The sequence below is a fragment of the Colletotrichum costaricense genome (genome assembly GCF_030867565.1).
Source record: "Colletotrichum costaricense strain IMI 309622 chromosome Unknown Scaffold_4.1, whole genome shotgun sequence".
NCBI classification, from domain to species: domain Eukaryota; kingdom Fungi; phylum Ascomycota; class Sordariomycetes; order Glomerellales; family Glomerellaceae; genus Colletotrichum; species Colletotrichum costaricense.
The window spans coordinates 279,799-300,598 of record NW_026848233.1 but is presented as its reverse complement, the minus strand read 5'-3'; the positions used below and the strand labels follow the sequence as shown (position 1 = coordinate 300,598).

Sequence of the window (20,800 nt, the reverse complement as noted above, 5' to 3'; positions counted from 1 at the left end):
AATGCTTCTATCTGTGCTAGCGAGTGCTGGCTATTTCAGTTATCTCGAATGACCTGACTACACTCAAGTTGTTCCAGGGTTTATAATCAATGTGCAATCAACTATAAATGAAGTAAGATGGCTTCTGGATAGGTTCATGATTCGATCCTAAGAGGTACGTTGTATCCACCTGTTAAATTAAACTCTCTGACTCTAACATCCTTATCGAATGTAAGTTGACGCGGTTTATGTTCAAGCTCCATTGAAAGCTGAGCTTTTCAAAGTCGATGCTATTTGGCTGCATGCTGCTCGAGGAAACCAATCGCCTTCCTGAGAGACTCCACAGCAGTCACCGAATCCCCAGCTGAAGTCTCGACGTTGACGTTACCGGACCTTCCATCGAAACCGTGCTCCGCATCAGATGGAAACTCTGCCAACACACGCACTCCAGATGCCTTGAGCTTCTCTGCGGCTCTGGTGCTACACTCAACCGGTACAGCTGAGTCGTTCGCACCATGGAGTAGCATGACAGGCGGGAAGCCACTGAAATCCCCAAAGTCAAGTGGGAATAGATGTTGGTGTTCTTTGGGTACTGCTGCAGCTCCTTGAGTGGCAATCTGACGAGTAAGACCAGAGACGCCAGTCATGTAGTCGGGGAAGAGGGCGTCGATGTGCAGTGCCGACGTAAGAGCAAATCTGGGGTCAGCGGACGGGTCGCCTGATATCGGATAAGCTGAGACAGGCTTCCTCTCTTCGCCCGAAGCCTTGGCCATGGGCCACTTTTCCAGGATCGGCCCGGTCTCGACTGGCGGCCGGCCGAAGATATTTTTCCCGGGAGTTGTGTATCGACTTCCAGAAGGATCGAGCATCCCGTAGATGAGCAGAAGTGCACTAGGCTTTTGAGCAGCCGAGACGGCTGTGTTAAGAGCTAGATACCCACCAGCGCTTGACCCACCGACTAAAATTGAACCGACCGGACGGCCTATGATCTCCGGCAGTGACGACAGGGCCCATTTATAGGCGTCCGCTGCATCTTCAACGGAGTCGTGTGCGGTCGACTCGGGCATCAAGCGGTACTCGGGAGTCACAAAGACCCATCCACGGGAGGCGGAGGCATGCACAAGCCAGTGAGGCAAGAACGAATACCGATCTCCGACGATCTAGGAAAGTCTTCCTGTTAGCTTCGAACGGCGTAGATCAAGCGACCCAGTGAGATAATTCATATGCGTATGCGGCTTGAACGGAAGCAATTGCTTACAAGAAAGCCACCGTGATAATGCAGCAGCACAACAGCGGGAGAGCCATCTGACTTCTCGGGGTACACGACGTCGGCGTTGATGGTTATATCTGAGGTAACTTTGAAGGGCACTGTTCGTGACGTGTACCCCGCCAATGTCTCCATCGGAAATGGGGAGCCCATGTTAGGAAGTGCTGCGATCGTAGAGAGACAATTGCTAGGAATGCAGGGTCTAAAAGCTGAACAAACACTAAAGTAAACACTGATTCAGATCTTGATCACATCAACTTCAGCATTTGCTAGATGAGACAGCGGGGTTGACTGCACTGAGCTGGCTCTTTTGCTTGGTTATTAATAAGTTCTTACTCTGATGGGATGACCGGAGTTAGTTTGACCCCGCTATTAGTTCCGGCTCGGAAGTGACCGGAACTTGCTCAATCGCCAATCGGAAAAGTCCAATTGCCCGTTGTACAATTCGTGGACATGGGCGTAAGATCAAAGAAACCGTTCAGCTGGTCAAAAACCATCATATCTCCCATATTGCCAAACAATAGAGCATCAGAAGGGCTTTCGACACTATCTCTCTGTTCACCTTGCCCGCTGCTAGTCGATGCCGTGGCCGAAGAGGCAGACAGCCGTGTCGTGAGTTTCCGTAGGCCTTGAAGACGCTCCCAAAGAGTCAGCAACAACGTCGACCTATTGCTTAGGGCTCTGATCATATCCAGCGCAATGTCAAACTCGACAGTGACTTTGTCACAGAACATGGAGCTGGCATTCACAACAGCCAGCAACAGGTTGCCAAAAGCAGTTAGTAAGAGGTGCTTGAAAAAAAGCGGATTACGCTTTATGATGGCGGTATTTTCGTTGAGGCCTGAGAGCATCTGTAGCGACTCTTTGGCAACGGCGACGGCCTTGTGAGCATGTCTCTGATACTGCGTGATCCGCGTACCAGATTGGAGCACCGGGCGACAGATCAAGTTGTGCAAATGGCTCTTGCGGAGAAATAGCACAGCCTGAACATGTCGAACCTCTTGCCCCGGCTGGATGGGTTCAAGCTTCAGGTCGTCAGCCAGGAGTTGATACCACTGCTCTATCCGGTAATCGAGATAGTCGATTTTGTCGATATTAAGCTCACTCTCTTTCTCGACTTGGCTATTGAGGGCGTACCACGTCTTGCCCGCTAGTTTGGTCCAGTCGAGAAGCGCGGTCATCACCGGATCATGTCCGTTCTATCGGCTTGTCAGCAGGTCTTGGAGAATAATCCAGTACAACGTCACAGAGTTGGTGTAATCTTACCATTGCGAGTAGTGTGGGGTCGACATGGCAGTCCTGTATATAGAACGGTATCCCCTGGCCCAGGCTTGTTCTTCTCTCTAACATGTACACACACCAGAACGTCTGTAGCCCCGCTGCTTGCTCTTCCGAGTTGGCAAAGCGATCTACAGAAGCCCTGCGATGTAAGCCCATTTCGAGGCAGAGCCGAGCTGCAAATCCAATGATGCGACCGGTCCGTACTTCTTCATCAAGGTGATAGTAGTAAAGGGCCTACGTGTGCACCCGTCAGTAACATCACCCGGGAAAAATATTCCGCCTGTTCCAGGTAAGAGCAATACATACCATCAACACCAGCATCTGTATGTTGCTAATCGAGTTTTTACCCCATAGAAGCCCCTCGCCAGCTTCGGTGGCGCTCTGAAAGAGCCTCTGAGCTAAGTCATTGCAATTGCCACTCTCCAAAGTCAAGCAAGTGGCCAGGATAAGTTTTAGTTTGTTAGTATCACTGTGGAAAAGACACTCTGCCAGAGTTCCTCGACCCCGCGTCTCGTGAACGTTGACGGCCCGTAGAGTGTCAAACACGTTACTAGCAACCTTGAGCAGCTGCTCTTCGCTGACGACGGCGTAGAGAAAGCCGGTGCCCGAAAACCACTCTCGGATGTGGTTGGTAGCATCTTCGAGGCTGATTTCCCATAGCGGATCTCGGGCCAGAATCTTCATGAGTGGCCCATATTGCGCCAGCTGAGATGGCGTATTTGAGGCAGGGTTGGTCTTCGGAGTAGACTTGTCCAAAATAGAGGGCGGGATTCCCATGGCCTCGAGATTGCCTTTGACAACTCCAAAAGTGAACTCAGAGCTTGATGGGCCACAAAACTCCGGAGAATTACTACTTGCGTCACATGACATGAGATTTGGCCTAGACTCAAGGACAGGACTCGTCTCTTGGCCAGGCGATTGTGATGATGGAGTGTGTGTAGATACAGCTTTTGAGACGCTGAGTGAGTTTTCATGTTGAGGAGAAGTATGAGGTCTGCTTGGATCCCCGTTCCTTAATTTCCGTGAGCTATATAGATCCCCCGGTAGGATAGCGAAGGGGAGAAGATTTCCAAAGATTTACTTGAAGATGTACAACATGCAATTGAAGGGATGTAACTTACTTTGAACTGAGGTTCGGAGTGCCTAGAACTCGACGCTGTGGGTGGTATTGGCATGTGACCGAATTCCGTGTGCATGCCGCGCAGGGGTTGACACCGTCGCACTTGATCTTCTTCCTCTTGCATTCGATGCTTGGAAACGTGTTAGGTATTTCCTGACCTGGGCGGGTCTTCGGAAGGCTTACCATGCTTGATTGACGTAAGGGACCCTTCTATTCCGCCGATGACGCAGTGCGGTAAGATAATCACTGCTCCCGTCGGAGGGCACCATTGCAGGATTGGATTCCGACAGTGTCGAGCGTGAGAGCTGAGATAGTTTCGAGAGACTCAGCGTGATGTTATTTGGAACATGGTCGGGATTTGAGCAAGGACACTTGAAGTGGACGAAGGCATAGAACCACAGAGCCCCTTCTCATGTGCCTAGAGAAAGTTCACTGAGCATTGGCTCGGGTGTTCCGGAATTTCATAGGTATCCATATACGAGGTAGTCTTAGTTGCCCCGATAGCGAGATTTCACCGCGCGGGGAACTCTCCAGATTTACCCCGCATTAAGAACGATCACCCGCAAGTTCAAGCTTCGGCAAAGGGGAGAGGGAGACAGCAATTATCATACGGATCGTACGGATACACCTACTTGAAACATACTTCTGTTCATAATTGGATACAACGATAAGACGCTAGTTCCGGGTCATGGCTGGAACTTCTGGCCCTTTTTCCAGCACCCGATTCACCCTGCATTCAGTGTCTTTCTGTCTGCAATCGACAATTTCGGCCCGTCCTAGTGCTGTCGATACCTAGGTTGCGAATCACAACCCCCGGGTCTTGCAAGCCTTTCTAACCAGTTCGGCAATGCGAGCTACGTAGCAATCCAAAAATATGTTCGCTTAGGTTGATACCTGCAGCGTCCGGATTTCTTGAGGTGGGATCATGAATATTGCAGATGGGTGGAATTAATTCAATGGTCCCGTGGCGAGGAGACTACTGACTTATAGTATGGGTGCTACCCCGGGGTTTAGTGCAGCAGCAACTCTTTCCAGGCCAGTAAGCAACTGAGCTTCATCCTGAGAGAACACAATACGGAACCACCCAACACTCTCAGAACCAAAGTCTTTTCCCGAAGAAACATATGCCTTGTGTTTCAAAAAGAGCTTCATCAAGAAGTCATCCAGGTCCTCGTCTTCGACAGTTCCAAGGTTGTGTCTTTTCCAAGCCCTCCCAAGATCAGCCCAGAGGAAGAAAGCCGCGTTCGCGCCGGTCGTGTAGGGGATGCCCTATCCTGCAATTATTGATTGACTTCTTTTCCCCTCCATCCGTGACTGTGTCACTCGGTACCATGCCGCTAACCCTTGTATTGATCAAGTTGTCAGCGACATCGTCGGCACGTATGCTGTCAAAGCTTCACTAAGCGACTTGGTTGTAAACTCGCCTCCTATGCAGGTGTACATCAAAGTAGCGGACCTTGTGCAAGCAATAGAGACGATCGATTATGGGGACGCCAGCGAGGGGCCAGTGTCTTTGCCAACATCTAGAGCAACAGACATTTTTGACATGCCGAATGTTGCCTACGCGGTTGCGAATCATTTGCAGATCGAAAGTCGGCTAGACAGATACAAGCTCGATCCCAGGCTTTTCATCAAGCATCCCGAATTCCTCGAAAGCACTGGGGAACTCATGGCACAGGGTACGCCACTACGGCCAGAGTACTCATCGTGTCTCTCTTTTCCCGCCTCGATAGATACCAAGACAGCATCTTCATATCGCAACTTTATTGCCTTCACTTGCTTCAACGTATATGAAAGCCGAAGATAGAACTCTTTCGTAATCGATACGTCAAATAACCAGGTTACTGTCTTCCGTTTAGTACATCGCAAGAAATCCATACGCGATAATTACAGCGCCTTCGGTCGTCGTTCGATGGTGACCCACATATCCTTGAAGAAGCTGACGCCCCCTTTCACAACATACTTACCAGGCTCTCCACTATTGAGGATCTCTGGCTTGAAAGCCCTGAAGAATTGAAGAGGCCCTTTGAGCAATTCCATCATTGCAAGGTCTTTGCCCAGGCAAACTCTGGCCCCGTAGCCAAAACCCATGTTGTACTTGAGCATCTCCTTTGTCTTCTCCTCGCTTTCTAGCCATCGCTCTGGTCGGAACTCGGTAGCGTCGGGACCAAAGATGTTCTTGTCGCGATGCACCAGCCACGGGTTGCAAGTAACCTCAGCTCCTTCTGGTACGTGCTTGCCGTAAAGCTCCATACCGCCTTTCCCAGCAAGCCGAGGAAAGATGTTGGGCGCTGGAGGATTCAATCGCATGGCTTCGCGAATGCACGCCACATAGAATGGGCAATGTTCCTGGACTTCCGCGTACTGAGGCATCTCTGAAAGATTACCAGCTCGAGTCTGCTCGTCAATCTCGGCCATGAGACGATCATAGACGTCGGGATGTGTCATGATATGCATCATGAAAGCCTGAAATGCAGTGCCCGTAGTATCTGCTCCAGCAAGCAAGACGAGTAAGATTTCGGCTTTGATGTAGTCCAGATCAAGAGGGTTTCCATCCTCGTCCCGGGCTTCAATGAAGCTAGGAACATGTGAGTAAGTGATACTGAGAAGCTTTGGGTAATCTTAGGGCAGAATACTGACGTTTGTAGTAAATCGATACGTCCACCTGTCGTCCCTTTCTCGATGTCTTTGAATCTTTGAACGATAAGCCCGTCTCGGAATCTCATCAAAGTCCCGATTCCAGAGTCCTGCTCCGGCGATGCGACAAGGTATTTCCCCAAGAAAGTGCTCTTGACCCAATTTGTGAACGGATAGCACCGTGCCAGTATGCCAAACGGCACAAGGCCGTCGTGAAAACCTTGGATGAGTCCCTCAACATCTTTCCCCTGTTCAATGAAACCGAAAGGCTGTCCGAAGCCAACTTCAGAGACAATATCGTAAGCAAGGTAGACTGTCCATGGAGCAAAGTCCATCTTGGTACCGGAAGTAGCGAATGCATCTAGTCTGGACATCCAGCGCTCGATGTGCTTGTCAAGCAGAGGCTCCATCTTCCGAATGTTTGAAAAAGAGTAAGGCGCCGCAGCGATCTTACGGAAGCGAGCATGAACTGCATGGTCCTGCATGTTGAACAATGATTCCGTCTTTCCGAAACTGCCGGTGATGTAGTGTTGCGACTTGTTGGCATTTCGGTGGTAGATTTCCGGTAACTTGGTTGCGTCACTGACAAGCAACATGGTAGGTGTGATGCGAATGACAGGCCCTATTATTGCGAGTCAACTTTTGACTCTATTTGAATGTATGGACTCAACATATTCATTACATGCAAGATAAGTTTATTGTGAACCTGATGCCTTGGTAGACGTGCACTTACCATACTTCTTGTGAAGCTCCTGATTCACCCGACACTCATCCTCCTTAACATTATGATATGTTATCCACAGTCGAGTTACCGAACCCCAAAAAGGGCCGGGGAATTTGGCTAGCGGATGATAGAAGCGATAATACACGATTTGGTAAAGTAATTTCCACAACACATAGGCTGCAGAGAGCAGCAAAATGTTGCCAAAACTGAACAAAGCCATATTGAAGACAATGGCGAACGAGTTGTAGCAGAGAAAAAAAACTTCGGCTCTATGTTTTCCACTTGATCTGAAATTGGCATTACAATCTCGACCAAAGTCCCAAAATTGCTGATCTTCCTCCGCAACCAGTGCTGGGTCTGTTTCGGTGGAGGCCTGAAAGTTCCTCTTACTGGGTCCCTTCAACGGTGACATCGTCTCATGGGTGAGGAGTGACGGGCATAGTCCGCTTGATGTTGCATCCACTTGAACTTCCTCGGCACTTTTCCCGCCGCTAAGAGCCGACCGACTAACCACAGCGCAGCTAATTCTACAGACGCGACGTAATTGTGGAAATGTGTCGTAGCGAGCAGCAGGGACCGTGATCGGCATTTGTGGAAGGATTCCCATGGTTGTCAAACTTCTATGGAGTGATACGGCTGCGAACCTATCAAAGAAGATGATCAAAATTGCAGGCGATACCACTGGCGCCAGAAGTGGGCGAAATAGTCTAGGCAACGGTATGCCTTCACAGGGCTTTTACGCTCGAGGTAATGTCGGCCGCCCACCAAAAGTCGCATTCCTTACCTCAAGCAGGCATGTACCTCAGGTAGTTCGAATACACACGCCAGTAAATGGCAGTGTTAGTTGGATGCCTGGCACCTGAAGATCACTCACAAAGATTATTACTTTACGATTTGATTCAACACGTATTATCCGAGGAACATAGAGAGTATTGGAAGTAATTGTTGACACGCCTGAAGTAACAGCTATAAAAGGACATAACAGTACATGTAGGAACAGAGCTGGGACTTTGGGCGGCACACGATTGTGTCACGCACTTCCCGCGTCAAAAGCCTAGGTAGGTGTTTTCTTTAGATCTTCGAAGTCGTCTTCTTTCATTATTGATACGCGGTATGGCATTATTAGACTACAGCCTGCGGGTACTCTTGGAGATTTTACTTGTGGCAATGGTCATTACCAGCTACCCGAAGGGATACTCCATACAGCCAACTATCCCGCAGTTACTGGGAACTGCAACATGATGCTAGACGCATCTCGAATATGCTTAAGACCATTGAACCCCAGTCTGTCGGGATTTTCGTACAAATGGGTAAACTCGGCCGGAGATGGGAAATCACGCACCCCCCATCACCATGCAATCAATTGGCCAGTCTGTGTTACCAATTTTCCGGACGTGGACTCGCGACTCGCTCCGTCGATGACCTCGAGAACGCCAGTAACAGAGCTTTCAATCGTGTCAAGTCGTTTGAGATCAAAGTTCCACTGCTTCGCAGCATCTTCACCCATAGACGTTCGAACAAATCCGGGGTGGACAGCCACGCTTACCAAGTCTGGATGTTGTATATGCAACGATTTGACCAACCAGTTAAGCGCAGCCTTACTGGGACCATAAGCGCCAGCAGGAAGAGGCTCTTGTTCTTCGATGGATCCAAGCGATGACGTGATTCCGATGAACTTCGCAGGGGGGCCGTCTGCTTCCTGCGGTCTTTCCAGGAGCGGCCAGAGACCTTGAAACACCATCAAGGGTGCGATGGTGTTGATTTCGAATGCACTCCTTAGTTCCTCGGCGGTGGTCAAGACTGAGCGCGATGCTGTGGCAGATACGGCGGCGTTGCTAATGAGAACATCGATTCGGGTGACGGCGCCGCCAGTCGCCGTATCGAAGGCTTTGCGGACGGCAGTGCTATCAGGGGCGATGTTGAAGTCAAGCAATATGACAAAAAGCTCGCTGCCGTTACCCTTGTTTACATCTCGGACGCTGGACTTCAGTGAAGAAGCAGCTTCATCATTCCGAACGGAGGCAACAACTGTTGTAGATGGCCTCGCTAACAAGGTCTTCACTAGGCCAAGGCCGATGCCTTTGTTGGTTCCAGTAATAACATATACGGTGTTCGGCATTGTCGGACAGCGATTTATGTTGGAATCAAAGACTGCAGAGCGCGAAACTGGGGTAAAGATGGACGCTCGTCGGCGACGCAACTTATAAGACCGGTAGTTGGCAAAGGATCAGTGGAACGTGGTGATGTATGATAAGGTTGTAGGGAGACTTTGCGGTAAACAAGAGGTGATCAGCGGGATCGCGGCATCCACTCTAAATAAGTACAACATCGGAAGGATCAGGACCAGGGCAAGGGGTCAAGAAAAACACGTGAATCTCTTAGGGCCAATCCATCGACCATATGAGCACCTCACGTCAGCAAAAAGTGATGGTTGCGTGATATCCAGGTCTACACGTGCATATCTATATGGCGTGCCGCAACTTCCGTGTCCACTTCTCAACCTTCTATCATTCTAGTTTGTCTCTCTGTCGACATGTTCGCCTTGGCATTGCACAGAAACACTTGGTCAACGTTCAAACCAACAAATTGGCTTTCTCGTGCGCCGCATCTAGACCACCGGCAAAACCATCAGCAATTTTCAATGCCTCCAGACGCTCTTCCTCAACCTTTTCCCAAGTCCACCCTCCGAAGTCATTTGCATCTGGCGTGACGTCTGCAATGGATCCTTCAGGTTGGTCCTCCGAAGGAAGAACTCCTGCCGCCTGGAAGAACTTCTGCGGTGGCACAGTGAGACGACCGGCTTTGACAACGCATTTCGAGATTGCTGTCGCATAGACAAGAGGCGATGACTGGTCAGTCTTGCCTTCATCTACTTCCTTCCATGGTTGGTAGGTGGGCGACTTGCTCCCTTTCCGCTTCTCGACAAAATGGGTTACAATGTACAGCCACTTCTTATCCCAGGTGAGGACTCTGCTTTGCATGTTAAAGGCAGCACCAGGCTTGATTTCCTTCTTGAAGGTGCAGGAGGTGCCTGCGAGCAGAACTTGAACACCTCTCTTGTAATCCTTGTACAGACCGCCGTCAATTGCTTGAGCTCTCAGGGCGGCGAGAAGGTCCGTCCTAGCAACATCAAGATCAGAGAAGTAGGTGCTATTTGACTTGTGCAAATTGTAGTCGGTCTCCAGCAGAACAACCCGAGAAGGTGTGACTACCGGCTGGAAGATAGCTCCAGGTTTGTGCTCGAAAAGCCCATTCTTGGGCCACCAAATGTGGCTGAACACACGAAACTGGCATTAACATTAGGACCGATTTCTCCATAGGGTAGTCAATCATGTCCACAGCTATGACTCACATGCCAAACAAAAGGGATCCTCTTCAGGTTCAGGTACAGTAGTGCAGCTGTGGCCACTCCCCATGCTGCCTGGACTTTGGTTGAGGCGACCGATTGCATCATCTGCTCGAGGATCTGACGAAGGCACGGCTTAGCAGCCCCCAGCGCATCTGCCATTGTTCTCCATAGCGTGGAGTCTGTCATGTTAAATTCTTCTGCAGAAGGTCGTGGGATAAGAAGTCAGGTAACATGAAGTCAAAGCCAAGACTTCGGGCTAAGCCAGATGGCCACGGAAGATATTCAAAGCCTCGACGTGGCCACACGAGTCAGTCAGTTAGCAGTGTCGTTGCAGCGAGTCATTTACCTTGAATTGATGGACTCGGATACTCTTGTCCAAAGCGGACGTTGCAAGGCGCTGCTTATCACGCGCATTCATAGTGATTGAATCCAGTCCCTTTTGAAGACTTGATGATTTCCACAAACTCCAAGTTTCACTGGGCCATTTGTAATGGTTACTGCAAGTTATTAGCACTTTGGATCGTATTCAATGAGGTTACAAATCTACATGAACATGTACCCAGAAAGTACATGTAAGCAGTCATACCATCGTGTGGATGATGCACTCTTCTGGAAGGATGAGCTCGTTGGTAGCGGTAAGCGCCTCGAATCTTGGACCGGTCCGGAGCTACTCGCCCAGTATGAGCCCGCTCGGCGCCGAAACCTGGATCGGGTCCGATCTAGAGTGGGGATAAATCGACCGAGGTTACGGGAAACCCAGCCCGTTGAAATGCTTCATGTGGTACAAATCATTGAGAAAAGGCCTATTTTGACATTATGATTGGCCAAGACGCAGTCGGTATTGTTTCATCCTTAAATCGGGTTTTCTTCTTTTCTCAGTGGCACTGTGGTGTTCTGCATGAATGCGTAGTAACTCTCCGTTTTCGAAATCGAAAACACCGGGTTAGGATACAGGTGCCATGCCGGTGTTACGAACTTTGCAAGCTCCGTCTTTGAAAAATGCTATGTGGGATTTCCTTGTCGCGTAGATTCGCTTTCATGAAGATTTTGAGAATGTTTGCAACTCCAATGTCAGAATCTTACTTGTTGTTCTCATTTGAGGAGCAACGTGTAAGACGAGTCTACATTTCCTGTATGTCCAGTCAGCAGCCCTCATCTGCCGGTTGTGAGGCTGCATGTCCGGTGATGGTTTGGCTGCGATCGGGGTTTGGTAGAGAATCGCGGGAGTGTGTAAGACAATGTTCTGGTGCATTCGTCCAATTTCAGTGCAGGTCGCGAGCACAGACTCCACGTGTACAAGTGATTGCTAGTTGAGCAGATCGATTTTTCGGAGGTCCATAGATGAACGAGCGTTCGTCCTGGTTTGTGTCTTGCAGAGCAAATAAACAATGCACTAATAATTCCAGGAGAGACAATGGTGCTGCAGATCCAACTGTGCGTACTCTGCATAACCCTCGGGAATTTCTTGGCATCTCAGACACACCATCGGTGACCATGGTGCCAGACCTTTCAGCTAAGGTAGCTGAACACACACACGGCCCCTACACACCAGGGTAGGTAGTCTGGACTCGGCCAGATGTCTAGCTCCGTGAACACAGGGACGGGAAACCAGGATGACAGTACGCTACGCGCGTCAGTAAACTCGAGCGTATTCGTTCCATCGGACTTTGTCAAAGCACGAGGTAAAGGGATCATCGCCATCGGTAGTCCGTCTGCACCGCGCCCAGTCTGTCTCCACGTTACTTCCGGTCCGCTGAGCTGACGCTCCACGCGGCCAACGGACGCCCCTGACAAGTGCTGTCATTTAGCGTCACAACGCATCAGCCGAAGACTCAAGTGCCAATCATCAACCCAGGCTCATTTCGGTAGAAGTCGGTGTGGTTGCCAACGGAAGAGCCGCAGCGCTTCGATAGAGGCGATTTTCCCACCCTACATGACGTAGAGATGGCCAGGCACAGGCCCAGCAAGCTCGCCCGTCTTGGCTTTGAGCCGACTTGCCGGTTTTTCGTGGGGAACTTAAGAGCCCCATCACATCCACATTGCCCATTCGGTCCAGCCAGTCGCCTAGTTCGAGACATTTGCTCTTGACGTCAACAAAACAGGGAATCTAGTGGGAAACGAGGTTTACCACTTTTTCCGGCTCCTCAATGATCTCACCTATGGCTGGACGCAGCTAGAAGCTACTCAAATTGGACCAAAACGTCAACACAGCGGAAGCTATATGAGCTCCGTACAGCTGCCCAGAATGTTTAGATGATTTTAAAGTTTTGCTCCACACTGATTTTCATCTCCAACCTGCGGACTTTATCTCATCACATTCGTTTGCGCGATACAATGGCTCGCCAACAGAGTCTGAGCTCGAAGCTCATCCAACTGCTGCCCTTCGTTGCCTACTCTTCGGCATCAGCATTGTACTCTACCTATAGCTTCAACCCGCTGACACATCTGGGAGGCATTGCCCCGTACTTCGAATCACAAGACCCTCAATCATCACCCGACGCGCCACAGGGATGCAAAGCAGAACGTGCAGCTTACCTGGTTCGACATGCAGCCATTTACGCAAACGACTTCGACTTCGAAGAGTACATCGAGCCCTTCCTCGAAAAGCTGGGCAACAAGACGAGCATCGAATGGAGCAAGATCCCTTACCTGAACTTCTTGTCGGGCTGGGAGGCACCAGTGTCTGAGGCTGAGGCCGAGATCTTGACACGGGTTGGGAGACTTGAAGCGACTCAACTCGGCGTCGACCTCGAGTTCAGATACCCCAACCTCAGACTCCCCAAAAGAGTATGGACCTCTTCCGCGGAGAGGACAGAAAAGTCTGCCCAGTCTCTCGTGCGCGGGCTCGAGACCGACGACAACACCATGAACGTCGTCAGCATCTACGAATCGGAGGAGTCAGGCGCAGACAGCTTGACGCCTTACAAGGCCTGCCCGGCTTACTCTTCCTCTGCGGGCAGCAAACAGTCTGCCGTCTACCAGGAAAAGTTCACGAAACCCATCATTGCCCGCTTCAATGACTTGGCCCCAGAGTTCAACTTCACGACGAACGACATCTTTGGCATGCAGCAACTTTGCGGATACGAGACCGTCATCCGCGGAAAGTCTCCTTTTTGCAACTTGGAGCTCTTCACCCCCGACGATTGGCTCGCCTGGGAGTACACGGAAGACGTCCGCTACCACTACAACGTCGGTTATGGAGCCGAGGCGTCTGGATATGTCGGTCTCCCCTGGCTGAATGCCACCGCAAACCTGCTCATGGGTGACTCAAGCGATGAGGACATCTATGTTAGCTTCACTCACCGTGAACTGCCTCCTATGGTCATCGTTGCGATGGGTCTTTTCAACAACTCTGAGTTTGGTGGCAGCGAGGCTTCCATTAACGACACTATGCCGCTTGACCGCATCAATTACCGCCGTGCATGGAAGGCCTCCAGCATCCTGCCATTCCTTGGCAACATTGCCGTTGAGCGTCTGAACTGCACCGGCGCCTATGGGTACGATAATGGCGACTACTACCGTGTGCTGGTAAACAGCGCACCCCAACCCCTTCCTGATTGCGCCGATGGCCCCGGCACTTCCTGCTCCAGAAAGGGTTTCGAGACATATTTGCAAGATAGAGTGGACCAGTTCTCTGGCTTCTCCGAGAAGTGTGGTGTCGAGTACAAGAACAGTACCGACGTCCTGTCGATTTATACAGATGCCGCGGTTGGCAATGGAACCACAGTGGGCAAGCGTTATGAGCCATTCCTTAATTAAACATAGCGTAGAATGACCTGTAATCATAGTATTAATTAATGTCTCATCCTTAATTTGATATCCAACCTGGTGGAACTCCGCGTTGTCAACTTTCTTCTTTGTCCCCGATTAGCCAGCAGGAGACCGCATCTGATATTATCCCTGACTTCTTACACCAAACATCACGCGGGTCATCCACGAACGCAACCAAAGCCACAATCTCCGCGTCCTCATAGCATAAGACAAGATGTAAAGCATAATTCGGTCGGTGACTCTAGAAGTGTCAATCGTCTCATAGTTTTTGAAATATTAGCAATTGCACTCTTGTCTATTCGTTACAAGGCGCTTACCATTGGATTCTTGCCCCCGCTCCTCTTCACCCATTCAAAAGCTCGAGGTATGACAGCCCCCTCATACCTGTCGCAAGCCTGTATTATGTCGGCCTCTTTCAGCCCTTCCGTCGTCTTTGCCGTCTCTGCTAGTCGGACTAGTAACGGCAAGGCATCGGCCGTATCTCGCATGGCTTGGTTACCACCCATCCCTCTGTTGATGTCAGTTCCGGAATCCTGCATGGCCTATCGAAGGGTTTACCTTGAGGGAAACATTGAGTGTATAGAATCTCCTATGAGCCATATGTGCGGGTTCCCAAGCCGTTTGTCATCAGCTGATGTAACTAATTTGCGCCAGTTCGTGGACGGACGGGAGGACACTCGTGGTGCCCCGTAGTACATCTCTTGACCCCGGAAGACTCCAATTATATATCGGCTGTGGAGAGAAACATGTAAGTAATACATTTCGAACTTGAAGCAGGCTTTGCGGAAACACCCTTACTGTTTTGGGGACCAGTCCCAAAAGAGATGGTCAACGGCATCCCACTTTTCTGCTTGCGACAAAGATTCGAAGCTGCGTGAGGTCGCCATGCGATCGACGAAGAATCCAACACCGAGCATACACGACGCTAGCTCTTCTTCATTTTCGGCATCTGCATTTTCAAAACGAGCTGTCATGTTACCGGGCATATAGACTAGAAAGATGATTATTGGCACAAATTCCAACCCAATTAGCTCAAATGATTCCACAGTGACCAAATACCTTGGAAATACAGGGTCTTTCCATCTTGCAAAGTAGCTATGGGTGAGCTCGGATCCGGTGACAGCCGGCGGCAAACTGACAATGGAAGGTCGCATCTAGTCAAGAAGGACCTAAAAGAGCTTAATTCCTCGATGTTGTTTAGTCCGCAGAGATTGTTGATCTAGAATGAATAAGCAAATCCATAGAAGAGTGTGGGAACGGAAGATGAGTTACCTGCGACTTATTGCCATCAGCAGCAAGCAAAATGTCGCAGACGTCAGAGGTGCCATCATCGAAGTTCACCGCAACTATATCTCGATGGAGTCCTGGACAAATTTCAAAGTCCTTGAATTTCTTTTGATAATGAATCTTGCCCATTGTGTCAAGTGGCTCGCGAAGAGCATTTTGGAGGATGACGCGGCTAATAGGCGAGGATTGTGTATAGTTCGGGTCTCGCCCGGGTTCGAAAATCTTACGAAAGTGTTTGTCGTACAAGATCGGTGCCTGCGATGACGCTGACCTGCCGAAATGCTTGGAGATTGAATCGATTTGGTCTTGGTCAAGACATGCCCGCATGCCTATGAATGTAGCTTCCCCTAAGCGGATCTGATATCCTTCTCTTTTGGAGTTCTTCTCTTGTCTTTCATACACCTCGAAGTCGACATTGTGTCGCGCTAGCCCGTTAGCCAGAAGGTTGCCAGCGAGACCCGCGCCAACAATGATCACTTTGAAAGGGGGTTGTGTAGCGCAATTGCTCATGACTAAGATGTTTTGATTCAGACGATCAATGGAAAGTTAGACGCCGGGAACATGAACACTTGCTGTGCCTGCATTTAACCAAAGAATCTATTATGCTTGCTTTTCAATCGTGTCAAGGCAAAAGACATCCAATGACTTGACTCTTAATACTGCGAGACTACAGAGAATCGGTACTCTATATTGCCGAGATTACCGCTTCGGCCAGGAATGTTCACCGAGTACCGACTCCGAATGCCTGATGTCCCAAGACTTGCAAGGATCTAGATCATCTGAGTTCGACTTTGCAACCTTCCCCGCTGCTTCGAATTGGCAGGCCACATCATCAGACGAGTGTTTGGTCGCCATGATTGGCCACAGCGAAGCCAAAAGGTGAGACGGGGCGAGGATTGGATGTCTAAAAGCGGCATCGAGAGCTGAGTTTCAAAATCAACGATGTGTTATTCGAAGATAATCGGCTACCTATGTGGTTGATAGCATTGTCGCAAGCCCTGTTAAGCTTCATACCCATATCCTCCTTTACCTTACTCCTTTGAAAGCAAAGCACTGATATTAATAGCCTTTGGATATAGTATATTCCTTATAGTATAACTTGATGATGCCCTCACTGTATAGCTCGTGGGTATTGAAGGTGAAAGCTGGATGATATGCTGACAAGGAGTATCGCTCATGTGAGTAAAGGGGTACCTGGTGAAAGCCCGTAGCCTTCTCAAATGTGGGACGCAAGAATCAGTCTGAATCCTATGCTTAAGAGAATAATATACGTCAATCATCAACTTTCATCGAGTTTCCACAGAACGGCGGGAGTGTAGAGACTTTGGCTCTGGAGGTTTTGTTTTTCCATGACCGAACAGATGTGGCTGCAGCCCACGCAGCTCAGAAAAAGGGAAGCCTGAAAAGGTCATCTCCTGATACAGTATCTACATGTATGGAATCTTGTCCCCCCATGCATATTCAGGTTTACCTACCTACACTTGGTTTCACGCAGTCCTATTGGCGCACATTCAACCGGAGAGGATTCTTACTACCGGCATGCTCAAAGCCATAGCTTCGATATCATTGATCTAGACCTTCTCTTTGCATCGCAGTACGTAATGGAAGCGGATCTGGTGTGGAAAACTTCGTAACGCTTGTACCAACGTTAAAATCCCGACAGTCTTGCGGGAGCTTTCGCTGATAACGGTACTACATGGGCCATCGGCGTCGGCCGCAGGCCGCTACAACCCCCATGCCATCTCATTCTTTACCAAGGCGTCCGCGTCCATAGAGAAGCTCGATTTGATAGTGGATATCCTAACATTCACCTGCATACAGATTCCCGTTGTGCCGGAGTTTGTTCCCTTCTTGGCGACGGCTGAAAGGTGAGGCAATGCAGCACGCAACTTCGACCCCTACACGGAACTCCCGCGCGGCGCGATGGAGTCCGGCGTTGAATTGCGCCATAACCACTAACGCGTTGTTACGTACCATTTTACTACTTTGCTGCCAAAAATGAAGTGGTGTTGGTTCGAGGTGCCGACCGTCGGCCTACTGTCTCCTGTCTCTTCTCAAGCACCCAACGACGGAATACAATACATTGCAAACTATTTGGTGATGATTAAGTACCATTATCAAGTAATGTGAGCTCGCCAGACAGGTTTTAGACTTCAATACACTTCCAAGTCATACCGGCACGGTGACATGCTTCAATTTGAAGTTGATGCTGTTTTTGTACGAGCTTTGAAGGTTTGGGTAACCGCGCCCAACTTTTGCTTTTTCTCTTCGTCCTCTCATGATTTCTTTCTTCGTGTTGGCTGACCGGGAAGATTCGCCATGCTGGTGACAGTTGTTGTCATCGCCAGACCCTGTTTAACCCCCTTGGTCCCCCACATCGGAGGCTGGTTGTGTCATCCACCCCTCGGATGTTGAAATCGGGAACGGCCCGTTAGCGAACGTTTACCAGATTACCACCGAGCTCGTCGGCATCGAGCGCGAATGAAGACCGCAAAGGGTTCAAACCTTTTCGGATGGCAAAATTCAAAATGCAAGGATAAAACTTTGCAGGAAGAATGGGAGGCCCCTGGTTTAAAAAGGTAGGTGGAAGCCAGCACGATTCCTTTGATGAGCTCACAGTGCAGCACCCTTGATCGAGACCTGCCCGTCTTACACCGCCGGCTTAACCACACCGGAATATTACTTTCCTGAGGCGCTCTACTCAGCCCTATCCGTGTCCACGCGTCTTGGTACTCGTTTCAATGGCTTGGCGACGTCCGTTTGGCGATCGCGCTAGCGCGCAAGGGACGGTTGTTGAAGGCCAGCGAGAGCAGATCGCAAATGGCAGCACGCAGTACATCGGCGAGAAAGGAGGAAACGATGCGCCTCCCACCTATCAAGATGCTTCTGGAGCGCCTGTCGAGAACAATTCGCCTCTAGGATACGATGTTGGCCCTGTCACGATCACGCTTCTAAACATCACGATGATGATTGGCGCTGGTATCTATTCTACTCGTAGGTTCGACCGATTCGATATTTTTGCCCAACTTTTGCTGAGTCTTTTAAGCGGCTTCTATCTTGAATGGCACTGGCTCTGTCGGTGTCAGCTTCGTCTATTGGACTCTTGGTTATTTGGTACGTTCCTGTGGTATTACCCATGACCACATGTAACATTTTACTTGGCCCAGGAATGGAGTAAATGCTGATCATCTCTACCCCTACATGTAGTTGTGCCTTGCTTCCGGAGCGGTCTATCTCGAATTCACAGCGTACTTCCCCAGTCGATCAGGATCTGAGGTTGTGTTCCTTGAGCAAGCATATCCCCGCCCAATGTGGCTGTTTCCAACTACCTTTGCGGTCCAGAGCGTCATTCTCTCTTTCGGAAGTGCCAATGCCACCGTCATGGCCAATTATCTTATTGCTATTTCAGGACACGAGGGAACCAATTGGCAAATCAAGGGCACCGCCTTGGCCTGCTACAGTCTGGCCACACTGAGTGAGTTTCCACGTTACCAGACCCTTCGCATAAACCCGACATAGCGTGGTTCATCCACTAACAACCTGCAGCGCTGGTTTTCAACACAAAGTATGCATACTGGTTCTCCAATGGCGTCGGAATCGTGAAGATATGTACCTTGCTCTTCGTGATCATTACTGGATTTGTGGTACTCGGTGGTGGCACCAGGGTTGAGAACCCAACGGCCAATTTCCAGGATGCTTGGTCAGGGAGCAAGACAGCCAGTGCCTATGGTATGACTACGGCTCTTTACCGCATCATCTTCTCCTACGGTGGCTACAACAACGCCTTTAACGTTGCCAATGAGGTCAAGGTATGAGCCATGACGCCAGGCGAAAAATGATCCCAGACTGATCCAGAGCTCGTTAGAATCCTGTGCGATCCCTCAAGATCTATGCGACAGCTGCACTGACGACTGTGTACATTTTGTACATGTTTGCTAATGTCGCATTCTTTGCTGCCGGTAGGTTGCCCAAGTCTATAGGATTGAGGTTATGGCATTATGTCTAACGAAAGGATGTTACAGTCCCGAGAGAACTCTTGGAGAAGTCCGGCCTCACTGTGGCCAGCTTGTTCTTCACTCAAGTCTTTGGCAACAGTGGTAATGTTCGGGGACTCAACTTTCTTATCGCACTAGCTTCATTTGGAAACATGATTGCAGTTATCATCGGACTGTCTCGACGCATCAGAGAGTGTGGCCGACAGGGCGTCTTGCCGTACACGAGATTCTGGGTTTCCACCAAGCCTTTCGGCACTCCACTTGGGCCTTATCTCGTCATCTGGTCTCTGACGGCTCTGATGATCCTGGCGGTTCCTGCCGGAGATGCCTTCACCTTTGGTGAGTTCCATCGCTCAGTTGGCGCTCGATTCAGGAGACTGATTTTGATTAGTGAATGACCTTGGAGTTTTCCCGACGGCTGCCTTCAACTTGGCCATGGCCGTGGGAATCTACGTTGTTCGCTGGCGCCGCAGAAAGGCTAATCTTCCGGAGCCTGAGTTCAAAGCTTGGCATGTGGTTATCATCTTCAACATCTGCATTCAGCTCTACCTTCTCATCATGCCGTGGTACCCTCCGGCAGGTGGACAGTATGCCGGCGATGTCAGCTTCTGGTACGCGACGTACGCCGTTACTGGTATCGGCATGTGAGTGAAATCCCTCCCCTAATATTTGTTTCTTGAGCGAACGCTGATCGCAGGACTCGCAGACTCCTCATTTGCGCTGCCTACTACTGGCTCTGGGCTTCCCTTCTTCCCAAGTGGAGAGGCTACAAGCTGAGGCAAGAGCTCGTTAGCTTCGATGACGGCGCTCAAAGCAATCAACTCCGGAAGATCCCCAACGCCGACGTTTCCGAATGGGACAGCACTCACGATGCGAGTGGTCGCCTCGTTGAGCCATCTGCCAACGAGGTTCTTGTGCAGGAGAAGGGGGTGCGCGTCTCTTCCGAGGGAAGCAACTCCGATACTGGGAAACACGTCCCAAATGCAGTGAGAGAAACTCACAATGTCTGAAAATGATTGGAGGAGTGCGAAGGAGCCGATGGTCAGCGGATGTACACAAACCACATGCCTGTTGAGGTGATCAAGCTACACTTCTTGGCTTTCTCATTTGATGCTATCGTGAAATTTGGCCGATGGAAGGACATATCGTTCTCAAAGACTCAGATAGCAGTCAGCAATTGACACGCATCTGTTTCACTTCTACTTCTACCGTCTATGATATGGGGGACTCTTGTTTCCCTTTCGCATGTTTATCAAAACCTCATCATACCCCCAGTGTCTTGGCGTCAGCTTGACAATAGGTCACAGGCGAATCACAATTCCCTTAAGTTTTCCCTTGCTATCAGACAAGACAAGGTATCAACAAACCGCGTTGCGCTGCTATGTCATCA

At 49.9% G+C, this 20,800-nt stretch overlaps 8 protein-coding genes across 8 annotated transcripts; 3 read left to right on the top strand and 5 right to left on the bottom strand.

Annotated features, from left to right (window-relative positions):
- Positions 1–269: 269 nt before the first annotated feature.
- CCOS01_04115 (uncharacterized protein) lies at positions 270–3,304 on the bottom strand (the record flags this gene model as incomplete). The annotated part of the gene is made up of 5 exons (XM_060452298.1): positions 270–1,139; positions 1,238–1,347; positions 1,689–2,445; positions 2,513–2,761; positions 2,834–3,304. 5 exons carry the CDS (start codon positions 3,302–3,304, stop codon positions 270–272), a joined length of 2,457 nt encoding a protein of 818 aa, XP_060316256.1.
- Positions 3,305–4,938: 1,634 nt separating this feature from the next.
- CCOS01_04114 (uncharacterized protein) lies at positions 4,939–5,454 on the top strand (the record flags this gene model as incomplete). Its single annotated transcript, XM_060452297.1, has 1 exon — positions 4,939–5,454. A coding segment is annotated over one exon (516 nt), but the record flags the coding sequence as incomplete, so codon positions are not given.
- An 80-nt stretch (positions 5,455–5,534) lies between these two features.
- Positions 5,535–7,228, bottom strand: CCOS01_04113 (flavonoid 3',5'-hydroxylase; the record flags this gene model as incomplete). The annotated part of the gene is made up of 3 exons (XM_060452296.1): positions 5,535–6,225; positions 6,288–6,906; positions 7,018–7,228. The coding sequence occupies 3 exons, from the start codon at positions 7,226–7,228 to the stop codon at positions 5,535–5,537; spliced, it is 1,521 nt and encodes a 506-aa protein (XP_060316254.1).
- Positions 7,229–8,356: 1,128 nt separating this feature from the next.
- On the bottom strand, positions 8,357–9,127 carry CCOS01_04112 (short-chain dehydrogenase/reductase family oxidoreductase; the record flags this gene model as incomplete). The annotated part of the gene is made up of 1 exon (XM_060452295.1): positions 8,357–9,127. The coding sequence occupies one exon, from the start codon at positions 9,125–9,127 to the stop codon at positions 8,357–8,359; it is 771 nt and encodes a 256-aa protein (XP_060316253.1).
- A 454-nt stretch (positions 9,128–9,581) lies between these two features.
- Positions 9,582–10,516, bottom strand: CCOS01_04111 (capsule polysaccharide biosynthesis protein; the record flags this gene model as incomplete). The annotated part of the gene is made up of 2 exons (XM_060452294.1): positions 9,582–10,295; positions 10,361–10,516. 2 exons carry the CDS (start codon positions 10,514–10,516, stop codon positions 9,582–9,584), a joined length of 870 nt encoding a protein of 289 aa, XP_060316252.1.
- A 2,175-nt stretch (positions 10,517–12,691) lies between these two features.
- CCOS01_04110 (histidine acid phosphatase) lies at positions 12,692–14,116 on the top strand (the record flags this gene model as incomplete). Its single annotated transcript, XM_060452293.1, has 1 exon — positions 12,692–14,116. The coding sequence occupies one exon, from the start codon at positions 12,692–12,694 to the stop codon at positions 14,114–14,116; it is 1,425 nt and encodes a 474-aa protein (XP_060316251.1).
- A 135-nt stretch (positions 14,117–14,251) lies between these two features.
- On the bottom strand, positions 14,252–15,925 carry CCOS01_04109 (uncharacterized protein; the record flags this gene model as incomplete). The annotated part of the gene is made up of 6 exons (XM_060452292.1): positions 14,252–14,386; positions 14,446–14,638; positions 14,687–14,860; positions 14,927–15,119; positions 15,188–15,347; positions 15,401–15,925. 6 exons carry the CDS (start codon positions 15,923–15,925, stop codon positions 14,252–14,254), a joined length of 1,380 nt encoding a protein of 459 aa, XP_060316250.1.
- Positions 15,926–18,156: 2,231 nt separating this feature from the next.
- On the top strand, positions 18,157–20,420 carry CCOS01_04108 (high-affinity methionine permease; the record flags this gene model as incomplete). The annotated part of the gene is made up of 8 exons (XM_060452291.1): positions 18,157–18,409; positions 18,462–18,529; positions 18,623–18,890; positions 18,962–19,224; positions 19,281–19,374; positions 19,438–19,749; positions 19,802–20,054; positions 20,117–20,420. 8 exons carry the CDS (start codon positions 18,157–18,159, stop codon positions 20,418–20,420), a joined length of 1,815 nt encoding a protein of 604 aa, XP_060316249.1.
- Between the last annotated feature and the right edge of the window lie 380 nt (positions 20,421–20,800).